Raw genomic sequence first — 13,777 nt, forward strand, 5'->3', positions numbered from 1 at the left:
GTTTCAGCAAATAATTTTTTTATGTTGCTAAAATTATAGGTTGACGTTTCAAGAGTGATATAAAATTTTAATAAAAACAATATTTGCAAATATATTGTATCATATTTTTTTTGTGTTTAACTAGTTGAGACAATGTTTCATGTAATGGTAGTTATTCTTGCCGTTAGTAATTTTTATACGTTACGTTTTTCTGAAATATTTTATAAATATTTAATTGCGATGAATAAATTGGTATAATTAAATTATAGATTAGATACATGCTCCCTCTGTTAAAAAATCAACCTCTTAGGATGTGACACTGACACATCATAATATAATTAATCTAGACATACTTTATATTTATATTTGTTGTACTAGGATGTGAGTATAAGGTTAATTTTTTTTGAACGGATGAAATATCTTAGAAATAAGCTGTTTAAAGTTTGATTAAACAAAAAGAAAAGGGAGAGAGAATGCAGAGTCAGACATGCATACGATGCTCCGCCACCCCTAGCTCCCTGTACGCATGCAACTCCACAGAGATGCGGCAAAGTGAGCGACGTCTGATGCCTAGCTTTCTCCAGTAAATTTTGGAGGAAACTATTGATCCGGCACGTAATGTTAGTGTGCATGTCCATTAAAATCCTGACACTTGATAAATCGTGCAAGTTACATGCTATGCTAAGGCGTGCTACATGTTTGTATTATCTTTTTTTTTTCTCAAAGTACAACTCCAATAAAACTTCAAATTGTTTTTTTCTTCTAAATTACTTATGTGAATTGAAATCCGATTACATCATTATATTTGTTACAATTAACTATTGCTAATAAGATCTCGCATGATTATATTTTTTTATAAACATATATATTCAATTGATAAGTTGTCTGTGTAGAGGAAGAGGAACAAGAGGAAGCATCAAGCCGCAGGAAAGAAAAAGAAAATAATTTGGTGTCAATCGAAAGACTTAATTTCTAAAAATAAGGATGGCAAAAAAAATCACTAACTCACTACCTAGAAAGGTACTTAACATTAATCCAATTTCAGGTTGAAATATATCATCAATCTCCCTTCCCAATGCAATCAAGTTGTTAACTAGTTAGTAGTTACACATCGCTGGACACTACCCACTGTGACCGGGTAAGTAGGGAAAATATGTGGTGAAAACCAGCTATGTAGTGAAAACTTGAACACTACCGTTTGATAAAAAATAGACGTCTAAGATTTGTTCACGTCATTACCAGCAAAAGTACTCACGGTAAAATCTTTACTTATGAGTAAATCCGTGAGTAAAATTTTTACTCATGATGGCGTGGACGAATGTCGGACGTCCATTTTACGATCTAATGATAGTATCTAAGTTTCCACATGTGGTTTTCACCACATATTTTTCCGGGTAAGTAGATCTTATAGGAGGCAGCCTTTGTATGTAGGGGCGAATTAAATTTGTGCTCTCTCTATTTCACAAAAAAGAAATCAAATTCTAACTATAAAATATGCGTTCGTCCAAATTCATAGTCAGCATTTGTTGTTTTAGACGGATGGTGTAGGTATTTGAACCCATATTTTTCTCCAGACAATAGAAATATGCTATTAAACTTAGCCAATTACATTAAAGGTTATTGCACTGAAAGTGATCTTAAAACCCACATAATCACAATTATATATACTTGATTTACTTCATATGAATGTAGTCTACGACGATGTTAATTTCGATCATAATATATATTGTAGTTAGACCATTACTACTATTGCCCATGGTTATATATTTGAATGTCCTTGTAATAATAAACTGCTATTGACTTTTAAAAATTACGTTGGTACCATATAATGTGTACGGGCGCCAAAAAAAAAAGAGGACAATAAGTGAGATAAAAGGCTCATCATTTTGATTCTAAACTTCATTAAATTGACGAGGTTACAAAGACAATTTCGAATGACAACCACGGAAGGCGCACCCTGCCCTGAGCAATGCACCTACTCAAATATGTAAGAAAAAGTTACACGTATAGAAATTTGTTATAAACTCCTTACAATTATAAACTCCTTACAAACGTTCATGCAGACAAAATTTTGTAAGGATTTTTCGTTGGTGTCCTAAAAATTTTGGAAGAGTTATTTAAAGTTCCTATATCCTCCAAAATATGAAATACCGAATGTTTGTAATTAATCATAAGTTGTCACGGGAGGCGCAGGCGCAGTGTCGACGACAGGCGGAGCTGATCCGGCCGCTGCATAGGTCTTATCGGCGGTTGATCCAGCTACTGGAGATGTCTCCTTTGCGGCGGTTGATCCAGCCGCCGCAGAGGTCGCCGTGTCGGCGGTTGATCCGGCCGCCGCAGAGGTATCTGATCCCGCGGCCTTGTCCCCTGGCAGCTTCGTCAGAGGATACAGGTCCTCGAGCACCGCATCGGCGAAATCCAGCAAGCTCCACAATTGCACGAACAGCGTGACGACGTTGCGCTTCTTTTCCTCCGTGCACGAGCCGTCTTGGCAGCACGTGTTGCAGAGGGGCGGGCGGCGCGTGCCGGTGGGGCCGCGGAGCAGCTGCGTGAGGCTGGCGTGGATGGCGAGGAGCTTCTCGTCCTCGGGGACCTTGACGGCGTCGTCGCCGGTGCCCTGGGGCTCCAGGGCGTCGTTCACGGCGGCGAAGGCGTGGCTGCAGCTGTCGAGGCACTTGTCGACCTTATCCTTGCACTCGTCCACGGCGGCGGTGCAGTCCTTGGCGCCGTCCCTCGCCACGAACCAGGCGGTGGCGATGCACCCCCGGGCGATGCTCCTGGCGTCCTTCTTCCCCGCGACGATGTTGGACGGCATGTTCTTCACCAGTTGCTGGCACGCCTGCACGTCCGTCGTCTTGGGGCACATGGCCTCCATGTCCAAGATGTTGGGGTCGGGGATGGCGCCGGCGTTGGTGCTGGCGCTGGCGGCGGAATCGTAGGCATCGGCCGCCGCGACGAGAACGGCTAGGAGGAGGAGGAGGAGGAGGAGTGACGGCATTGCGGGAGAGGCGGCCATGACTGGGCTAGCTAGCTTTGTCGATGGAGATGAATTAATGTTGATGGCTCAAGAGGCCGTGGTTACGCCGTTTTTATATAGGCTAATCGCACTGCGTTTTCGCCTGCATGGATCTAATTAATAGGAGAGCTTCACAAGTGTTTGGTTCAGTTTTGGACACTTCTATTTTCTATTTTAAGTCATTATTAGCAGCGAAAGTATATCCGGCTGTAAATTAATTAATGGGTACACTTAGCTAAGAACAGGTAATCGATATCCCCTCGTATATAGTCCTTTCCGATTGAACATATATACTAGTAATCAGCGTAAACCAATTTAAAGTCTGTGTTTGTTAGTAGTTGGGAACTTTTGTTTTCCTCCGCACCTAAAATGAAGTAGCTTATTAGCATATAAGTAATTAAGTATCAGCTAAAAAATTAAAAAGGATTAATATGTATTTTTACATCAACTTTCTTACAGAAAACTTTTACAAAAGTGCACTAAACAGTTCGAGAAACGTAATCACAGAAACCGAGGAAGTAGAAGTTAGGAAGAGACATGTTTGGGTTTTTAGTAGCTCTTCGTTGAACAGACAACATTTGTGATATATATATGGCTACATTTGTGTTATCTTGTTCGATCATAAAAGAACTTCATGCCAAGTAAAAGGGAAACTCATCAGGCCATGCATCCACTACTCCGCCTCTCCCTCTAACACCTCTCTCCTTCTCCCTCTCCTGTTGCTCAATCTCTTCTACACTCGCCCTCTCTTCCTCCCTATTTTAGGGCTCACCCTCGCACGCTCTCCAGCGACAACACACCACCACCCTGCAGTCTCCAGCAATGGCAATGACAAGAAGAGGAGATGTAGGAAGACCAAATCTACGGCCTGAGCTCAGCGCTATCACATTTGTCACCAAGCACAAGAATTGATGACAACAGTGATGATGGGAAAGCTAGGGTGGAGGCCGCTAGATCTAACTAACTCCTTGCTGTTCTGAGCATGGTGTGACGTCGGTGACAAATGTCACTAGAATAGTTATGTGAAGTGGTAAAAAAAAAGTTTATTTTTGATAAAAAAAAATTGTTCCAACAGCTGACCACCTATTACTAATCTACGGAGATGAATTCTAATAGTTTGAGTGGATATCCATCTATCTATTATATTATTAAAGGAATAGAAAAAGGAGCCTCCTCGTTCGCTCTCATGACTTAGAAATTCTCACATTAATCGGAGAAAAAGAAAATGTAGAGTCCATATAGAAATATAATTTAGAAATAGCTGAAATTCAGAATTAAAAATAAGGAATATTAGAAGAGGAGACTAGAATCCATATAGAAATACAATTTAGAAATAGTTGAAATTCAGAATTAAAAAATAAGGAATATTAGAAGAGGAGACTAGAGTCCATATAGAAATACAATTAGGAAATAACTGAAATTTGGAATTAAAAATAAGGAATATTAGAAGTGAAATACAATTATGAAAAAAAAAGAATTTCGGAATAAAAAAAGGAATATTAGAAGTAGAGTATAGAGTCCATATAGGAATTTAAAACTAACTAAAATTCAAAATAAACATAATAAAATGAAAATAAAACTAACTAAAATTCAAAATAAACATAATAAAATGAAAAGTAGTGTTTAGAGTCCGTATAAAAATATAATTTACAAATAACTAAAATTGGAAATTAGGAAAAACATGGGAAGAATAGTTTAAAGTTAATATAGGAATAAAATTTATAAGTAACTAAAATTTTAAATTAAAAATTAAAGAATATTGAAAGATAAGTTTAGAGTCCATATAGAAATACAATTAGAAATAATAAAAATTCAGAATTAAAAAAAGAAATATTAAAAGACAAGTTTAGAGTCCATATAGGAATATATATAATTTACAAATAACTAAAATTTTATATTAAAAATAATTAATAACTAACACGTATATAAAATACAATATGAATATTACACATTAGTAGTTTTGTAAAGTTATTGCAAAATGTAAAATTATGTTGACATTGTAATATATTTTAATAATATAATGAGAAAACATATATGCTAATATATGAAAGAAAATATAATGATGCTAGCCGCGCAATCTGTGCTGGCCATCATACTAGTTTATTATATGTAAACTAGATAGTTATGAAAAAAATTGAAAAAATATAAACAAGACTCGAGCTGTTAAAATAGTTTCCCACCATCTGTAATAGTTTTCCTAAAAAGATTAAAAGGACGCTTGCGTACACTCATCCCACTCATCCCATCCATGGTTGGTGTCGCCACCTGGCCAGACCACTCATCCCCTCCAACATTGTCATGGAGGACAGACCAAGTGCTATCGAGAGGAGATGACAAGAGAGATGTTGCCATCCTCGTACCGGCCATGTGTACCTGAATCATGCTCGTCGTGCCATCAGCTCGTCACCATCCACATCTCGATGTCATCGTCGACATGCTTGCATGCCATGCCCGAGCAGCTAGCTATTAGAAAAAGTCGAGGCCACTAGCTGCCGCCATCACAACACAGCCGCTCGTCGTCGTCGAGGCCACTCCACCAAACACTTATATTAGCCTGTGCCTCTCCTTTGTTGAAGTTGCAGCATCAAGCACCATCTGATCCGCTAACACTACCTTCCTACTTCCTCCTACCTTTGCCACCTTCTACTTGCTCCACCCTTTGCCACCGACACCACCCCACCATGAGGTCAGGGTCATCTGGATCTAGTGGACCATGACTATTAGGAGGCCAGGCCTGATCATGGTTAGAAATTTCGGACTGAAATTTCTGAAATTTCGCTCATTTCGGACCCCTCTGATATGATATTATTCTGGCCGAAATTTTTTACTTTTTTAAATTTTTCATGATTTAGGTAATATTTGTTCAAATTTAACTAAATTTTGTTCGAAATTTCGGTATATCGGTGACCTCCGATCAAATCAGCTAAACCAAAAAAGTAAACCCTAGGCTGACGTCTCGCACTTTGTTACCACTAGAACTACGGATGTTGACAACAAGAGTAGAAAGAGGAAGTGGAAGCTGCTTTGGATCTAGACAGCCCAGTGACAAGGACGGCGAGCTTGGTTGGGTGATCTCGGGGCATCGACAACATCAAGGAGGAGGTGGAAAGCTCCACTATGGGAACACAATATGTGCGGTAGCGGTGGAGTTGGAGCAAGAGGTGAGGCCATGGCAAAGAGGGCAAGTGCGAGAGGGTCAGTAAGCAGCAGGGTACGAGCAAGAGAGAAGGTGAGCGGTTTGGTAGACGGAGAACAAAGATACGTCTTCCGTGAAGATAGACAGATAGACCTTACAATATATCACTGATATTGCAACCGTCACAGACGTGGGGCCAAAACGATGATCCTACTTTTGTGATGGTTCATCTTCCACTTCCTCCATATCTTATCTTAGACAGTATAATATATCTTTTGGGGTTACGAATGCCTGGTTCTGTTGTAATGTGTAGGTCTGATTGCCCCCTCGTCATGACCACCAGATCGAGCATGAGCGCGAGCGAAGGAATTGGAATTGGCAATGGCGAGGACAGATAGCTCTTGACCAACTCCACAACCACCGTGATATATGTTTGTGGAGTAATGTTTCATATTAATCTATCTTGTCAATGTCTTTTATTTTTTTAATGACTATTTAGGTGGCATAAAAAAAGATAATATTCCTTCCACGGATGAAAACACTTTCTCCAACTATAGTACATATATAAAGTTTGTTTTTACATATAAAGTACACTTATATGTTAGAAAAATAGAAGGAAAAAATTCAAATACCCCCCCTAAATTTTAGATGAAAGTCCGTCTAGCATTCTAAACTTTGTAATATAGATTGTATTGTAAAGTTTAGGGGGTTAGATATCCGATTTTAAAGTTTAAGGTGATAGGCGGAGCTTAGGAGAGTATTTGGACTTTTTCCAAAATAGAATATTCAATGAGCCCAGAAACTGAAAATATCGCCGGCATCCTTTTTAGGTAATCGTGCACGTCACAATTCACAAACAGAAGTATACATGTAGAGTTCTACTCCGAATCAAATCTAAACTTCGAAACCCCTACAAATTGACGCATCGCTAGCTGCAACGCCACCTATTATACCGGATTAGGTTAACATCTCGTGCAGCCAGCAAGCCAAGAAGTCGTCGATTTGCCATGGCGGCGGCGAAGGAGGACGACACGGTCGGCGGCGGCGAAGCCTGCCGGTCCGGACAGGCGGCGCTGGCGGCGCGCCTGCTGAAGAGCCTCGCGTCGGGCTCGTCGGGCGCGGCGGGCGGCAACCTCATCTTCTCCCCGCTGTCCATCCACGTCGCCGTCGCGATGATGTCGGCCGGCGCCGGCGGGAGCACGCTCGCCGAGATCCTCGCCGTGGCCGGCGCGCCGTCGCGCCCGGAGCTTGAGGCGTTCGTCCGCGGCGTCGTCATGGGCCGCGTCCTCGCCGACCAGGCCCCCACCGGCGGCCCGTGCGTCTCCTTCGCCTGCGGCTCGTGGCTCGACGCGTCGTACTCGCTCAAGCCGGCGTACCGCGACGCCATCGTCGGCACGTACAAGGGCGCCGCCTCCACCGTCGACTTCAAGAATCACGTAAATCCTCTCACAAATCCACCTCAAATTCATCAGATCTACTCTCTCCATTTGTAAATATTTGACGCCGTTAACTTTTTTAAATATGTTTAACCGTTCATCTTATTTAAAAAATTTAAATAATTATTAATTCTTTTCCTATCATTTGATTCATTGTTAGATATACTTTTATGTATACATATAGTTTTATATATTTCACAAAAGTTTTTGAATAAAACGAACGGTAAAACATATGCTAAAAAATCAACAGCGTCAAATATTTAGAGACGGATGGAGTAGCTAATTCATCAACTTTTGTTTGATTTAATATTTGATGTGTGGCCATTGATGATGCAGCCGGTGGAAGCAAGGAAGGAGATCAACGCGTGGGTGGCGAGGGCGACGAAGAACCTGATCACGGAGGTGATCAAGCCGGAGAGCCAGAGCGTGGACACGAGGCACGTCGTCGGCAACGCCATCTACTTCAAGGGCGAGTGGCTCGCCCCGTTCGACAAGTCCGACACGGCGGAGCGCGAGTTCCGCCGCCTCGACGGGAGCTCCGTCGAGGTCCCCTTCATGCAGCGGCCGTCGGGGAGCTACCACCACGTCGCCTGCCACGACGGCTTCAGGGTGCTCCGCCTGCCGTACAAGGCGACGAGCGACACCTACAACCTCAAGCTCCGCTACAGCCTCCCGTCGTTCGCCATGCTCGTCTTCCTCCCCGACGACCGCGACGGCCTCCCGGGCCTCCTCGACAGGATCACCGCCTCGCCGGAGTTCGTCGACGACCACCTCCCGCCGGGGTGCGTCCCCGTGGGCAGGTTCCGGGTGCCCAAGTTCAAGCTCGCCTTCTGCCACTACGGCATCGCCGACGTCCTCCGCGGCCTCGGGCTCCGCCTGCCGTTCGACATGTTCGCCGCGGAGATGAGCGGCATCGCGGTGGAGGGCGACGGCGAGGACGCGGCGATGTTCGTGAGCAGCGTGATCCACAAGGCGGTGGTGGAGGTGAACGAGGAGGGGAGCGAGGCGGCGGCGTACACGGAGGAGTCCGACGACGACCTCGGGTGCTCGCTGTACGACGACGACTACACGCCGCCGCCGAAGCTGGTGGACTTCGTCGCCGACCATCCGTTCGCCTTCTTCATCGTGGAGGAGAGGTCGTAAGCCATCGTCTTCGCAGGGCATGTGCTCGATCCTTCCGAGGAAGAGTAGGCTTCTGGGCAATCCTGACCCCGATGGTTGCCGCGTGGACAATCTCAGAATCGGACGTCTAGCTCGTTGCGGCTTCAAGCACAACGCAAATACGGCAGATGAGCCTCGCTCGACTCGGCTCCCGGGCCGTCGGCTTGCAGGCTCAGATCCCTCTCCTACCGGTTCCTCCGCAGCCGCCGGCGGCGGCGGCAAGCGGCGCCTTTCTCATCTACAGTCTCTCGTCCGTCACCACTCCCTTTCTCGAACGTCGTCCACTCGGCCGGAAAACCGTATGATATATTAATTTGTTCAACTGAACTTGACACTGATCTTTTACTGAAATATATGCACTGACCAAGTGACCATGAAGAAATGAAATGCTCAAATCTCCAAAATCTTTAGTATGTTTCAAATCTACATGGTAAAAGACCAAAATCAATATTAGTACTTTATCAAATCTAATTAGAATCTGCAAACATTCAGACTACGTACATCCATTGAAATATAGCAGTTAACAACTACACTAAAGTTTGAATGCAGAAGCCCAGATCAAACTAACTAATCAAATCAATCCTGCGCCATGGTGAGAAAGAAGCCCGTGAGCCTGTGATTGGGAAGAGAGAGTATAGCAGCTACTGCCCATATATAGGAAGATGGAGTACATCTCTGCGCTAGCCGCCGGCAAACAGGGCGACCTCAACCTCTACGTTGCCCCAGGCGGCGCGTCGTCTTCGTACGTCCTCAGCCAGGGTGGTCGCCCTCGGCCACTCTCTATCGCCGCCATGCGGACGACGGACGAGAGAGGCTGCATCGGCGACAGTGGCTGCTGCTGAGAAGAGATGTTGATATGATCTGAGCCGGTGAGCCGACGGGCCCAGAGCCATCAAGCGAGTCGCGACTCCTCTGTCCTGTTTGCGCTGCGCTTGGAGCCATGCACAGCGAGACGTTCGATCCTAAGGTTGTCCGCGTGGCAACCATCGGGGTCGGGGCTGCACGGGAGCCGGTTTACACCCAGTCTCCACCAAATTTTTTTCCGAAGAGTAGTGAATAGACTATAGAGAGGAAAGTGATTTGCTTCCTCCGTTATATAAATAAATGCTAATGAATCTGGACATTATTATATAAATAGATTCATTAGCATCTATATAAATATGGACAATGCTAGAAAGTCTTACATTGTAAAATGGAGGGAGTATTTATTATCACTACATGGAAATTATCTTTGATTTTGCATTTCACTTCAAACTTCAAAGGTGGCATGATGCATCAACATGTGGCATACAGGATTCAAAATTTCGGATTTTGGAAAATTTTGGTTCTATCGGACCCCCCCCATATGATATTATTTTGGCCGAAATTTTTAATTTTTTAATTTTTTTTCATGAATTTGGTAATATTTTATTCAAATTTTGTTTAAAAATTCATATAATTCGGACCGAAATTTTCACCCTACAAATGACCAAACCGAAATATTAAACGCTGGTGGCATATTGTTACATAAAACATGCAAACTCAATATATGTAAAATAATAATAATATTCAGTTCAAACAGTACGTGTTAGTTTGGTCGAATTCAAATATGGATTGATATATCTTATAATGGGTCTATTATATTAAAAAAAAGTTGTTTTTTAACTTTTTGGTTGACAACGTTCCCTAGAAAGAAAAAATTCCACCTCCGCCTATATAGATCTCGTGTTATAGACCATATTGCATATGAGAAGAGGAAAACAAATTCCTACAAAAATGTTTCTGCGTTTTTTTTAGATAAAATGTTTCTGCATGTTCTAGACACACGGTTGTTGCTTAATTTAGTGCTTAGTTATAATAAAGAATAGCTTCTCTACTTATTAGATGAAAACAGATATATAAGTTGAGAATTGAAATTTACAGGTGATGAATATGCATGGTTTTTTTTTTTTGGGAAACTATGCATGGTTATTCAGATTGCAGAGCTTATAGGTGAAGTCGTAAATATGTTGCATTGATGACAAACTTTTTTGGGCAACTGAAACATCTTTTGCCACAGCCTTGGCGAATACTTGGACCAAATTCTTCAATTTTTGTTTGCTTCTTTGCCACAAAATTTTAGTTAACGGCTATGGTTGATTGAAAATTTTCATCCAATATTTTGTTTAGGAAACATTAGGCACATCAGAGTATCAACTTAGACCTTATTCGATTAACTCCTTACAAACATTGCTGTAGTCAAAATTTTGTAAGGATTTTTTATTGGTGTAGTAAAAATTTTGGAAGAGTTATTTAAAGTTCGTATAGCATCCTAAAAAATATTAAGTACCGAATGTTTGTAATTAAACATAAGTTGTCGGCGAGGCCGCAGGCGCAGTGTCGACGACAGGAGCTGATCCGGCTGCTGAAGAGGTCTCCTTCTCGGCGGCTGATCCAGCCGCTGGATAGGTGTTCTTATCGGCGGTTGATCCGGCCACCACAGAGGTCTCCTTGTCGGCGGTTGATTCGGCTGCTGGAGAGGTCTCCTTATCGGCGGTTGATCCGGCTGCCGCAGAGGTCGCCGTGGCGGCGGTTGATTCGGCCGCTGGAGAGGTCTCCTTATCGGCAGTTGATCCGGCTGCCGCAGAGGTCGCCGTGGCGGCGGTTGATTCGGCCGCTGGAGAGGTCTCCTTATCGGCAGTTGATCCGGCTGCCGCAGAGGTTGATTCGGTTGCTGGAGAGGTCTCCTTATCGGCAGTTGATCCGGCTGCCGCAGAGGTTGCCGTGTCGGCGGTTGATTCGGTTGCTGGAGAGGTCTCCTTATCGGCAGTTGATCCGGCTGCCGCAGAGGTTGCCGTGTCGGCGGTTGATTCGGCCGCTGGAAAGGTCTTCTTATCAGTAGTTGATTCGGCCGCCGGGTAGGCATTTTTGTCGGCGGTTGATCCGGCTGCCGCAGGGGTCGCCATGTCGACGGTTGATTCGGCCGCTGGAGAGGTCTCCTTATCGCCAGTTGATTCGGCCGCCGGAGCGGTCTCCTTGCCGTCGGTTGATCCGGCCGCCGCAGCGGTCTCCTTGCCCGTGGTTGATCCGGTTGCCGCATAGGCTACCTTATCGGCGGTTGATCCGGCTGTCGTCGTGGCCTTGGTCCCCGTCGTCTTCGTCAAAGGATACAAATCGTCGAGCACCGCATCGGTGAAATCCAGAAAGTCCCACATGCGCGAGAACACCGAGACGACGTTGAGCTTCTTGGCGTCCTTGCACGAGCCGTCGTCGCAGCACGTCTTGCAGAGAGGCGGGCGGCTCACGCCGCCGGGGCCACGGAGCAGCTGCGAGAAGCTGGCGTGGATGGCGAGGAGCCATTCGTCCTCGGGGACCTTGACGGTGTTGACGCCGGCGCCGGCGGGCTTCAGGGCGTCGGTCACGGCGGTGCTAGCCTGGACGCAGCTGTCGAGGCACTTGTCGGTCTTCTTGCACTCCTGCACGGCGGCGATGGCGTCCTTGGTGAACTGCTCCGCGGAGAACCCGACGCTGGAGATGCACAGCTTGGCGAGGCCCTTGGCGTCTTTCGTCTCTGCAAACTCGGGCGGCAGGACCTTCACCAGTTGCTGGCACGCCTTCTCGTCCGTCGTCTTGGGGCACACGGCCTCCTTGTTGAAGATGTTGGGGTCAGGGACGGCGCCCGCGGTTGATCCGGCCGCTGCGGAGGTCTCCTTGTCGGCCGCCGCAGCGGTCTCCTTACCTTCGGTTGATCCGGCTGCCGCAGAGGTCTCCTTGCCAGCGGTTGATCCTGTTGCCGCATAGGCCTCCTTATCGGCGGCGCCGGCATCGGCTGCCGCGACGAGGACAGCATGGAGGAGGAGGAGGAGGAGTGTCGCCATTGCGGGAGAGGCGGCCATGACTGGACTAGCTATAGCTTTGTCGATCGAGATGATTTTACTGGGATGAATTTAGAGGCCGTGGTTACGCGTTATTATATAGGCTAATTGCCCAGCGTTTTTCGCGGGTATGGAGTGGTATTTAGCAGGAGAGATTCACAAGTGTTTGGTTCAGTTTGGTCGTCAGTAGCCTCCGTTCATTCAGAGTACGTGTTTGCTCCTCTCCTGTTTTCTATTTTAAGTCATTATTAGTTCTATTTTTAGCAGTAGCGAAAGTATATCCGGCCGTAAATTAATTAATGGGTATGCTTACCACAGATTAGGTAATCGATATCCCCTCATAGTTCGTGCCAATTGAACCCAAATAATCAAGCACCTGTTAACTTTTTTTTTCTTTGCTCAATAGCTTATTAGCAAGTAATTAATTAATTATTAGCTAAAAACTTAAAAATGAATTAATATGTATTTTTACAACAACTTTTCTTTAGAACATTTTTAAAAGCACACTATTTAATAATTTGAGAAGCATATGCTCAAGAAAAACGAGCGGAAGGTGGGAAGAGGGAGTTTAGAATATAGGCTTAACTTACTGCCTTGTTATATTTGGGTTTTTTTTTACACATTTGTGATATTTCGTGGTAGCTTTTTTTAATGGGTTAATTAGATTCATGCCATTATAAATTTGTCAGTTTTGAAATACACTATTAGTATTCAATTATTTGTAACCATACCATTATAATTTCGTGGCTATTTGGTTTATGCCACTACCTACTCCTTTATTGTATGTTCTAAACTTTTTGGACAAAATTACCCCCATCTTCTTGAACCTCTCCTCTCTACTGTTCATCTTCCCCATCACTGCATCAGACAAGGTCATTTGGCACAACGGCCTGCGCAGTGCTGTCTGACGCTCCGAATTCTAACGGCAGATGCGCACGGCGTCGGCTCGACCCAATCAGGGAGCAACAGGGAGGCATCGCCAGCGATGGGATTTGAGTCATTGTCTTCGTAAGCACCGCCGCTCGTCGCCGTGGGTCCCCTTGCCACCGGTGCAGCACACAGCTATTTTTGGCCTCCTGTCGAGCTAGCAGAAGCAGCAAACGTCCTTGCCATCCATCTTGAATCGATCTAGAGCAGCAGCAGCAGCATGAGCAGAGAAAGATGACAGGATGAGGGAGGAGAGGGAGGTAGAAGATGAGGGTGTTTTCGTCCAATG

General features: G+C 44.8%; 2 protein-coding genes and 1 pseudogene across 4 annotated transcripts; 1 reads left to right on the top strand and 2 right to left on the bottom strand.

Annotated features, from left to right (window-relative positions):
• Nucleotides 1-1,863: 1,863 nt before the first annotated feature.
• LOC127755010 (uncharacterized) lies at nucleotides 1,864-3,037 on the bottom strand. Its single transcript, XM_052280636.1, has one exon. The coding sequence runs from the start codon at nucleotides 2,993-2,995 to the stop codon at nucleotides 2,144-2,146; it is 852 nt and encodes a 283-aa protein (XP_052136596.1). The 5' UTR covers nucleotides 2,996-3,037; the 3' UTR covers nucleotides 1,864-2,143.
• Nucleotides 3,038-7,306: 4,269 nt separating this feature from the next.
• On the top strand, nucleotides 7,307-8,758 carry LOC127754718 (putative serpin-Z8; annotated as a pseudogene).
• Nucleotides 8,759-10,935: 2,177 nt separating this feature from the next.
• On the bottom strand, nucleotides 10,936-12,615 carry LOC127755007 (cell wall adhesin EAP1-like). Of its 3 annotated transcripts, none has more exons than XM_052280635.1 (2): nucleotides 11,501-12,615; nucleotides 10,936-11,428 (listed from the first exon to the last, which is right to left on the bottom strand). In XM_052280635.1, the coding sequence occupies exons 1-2, from the start codon at nucleotides 12,580-12,582 to the stop codon at nucleotides 11,050-11,052; spliced, it is 1,461 nt and encodes a 486-aa protein (XP_052136595.1). In that variant the 5' UTR covers nucleotides 12,583-12,615; the 3' UTR covers nucleotides 10,936-11,049. The 3 variants fall into 3 exon arrangements, with proteins under 3 accessions (XP_052136595.1, XP_052136594.1, XP_052136593.1); XM_052280634.1 differs by having other exon boundaries at nucleotides 10,936-11,263; nucleotides 11,336-12,615; XM_052280633.1 differs by having other exon boundaries at nucleotides 10,936-12,615.
• Nucleotides 12,616-13,777: the final 1,162 nt, after the last annotated feature.

This window comes from Oryza glaberrima, chromosome 11 (assembly GCF_000147395.1).
Source record: "Oryza glaberrima chromosome 11, OglaRS2, whole genome shotgun sequence".
Lineage (NCBI taxonomy): Eukaryota > Viridiplantae > Streptophyta > Magnoliopsida > Poales > Poaceae > Oryza > Oryza glaberrima.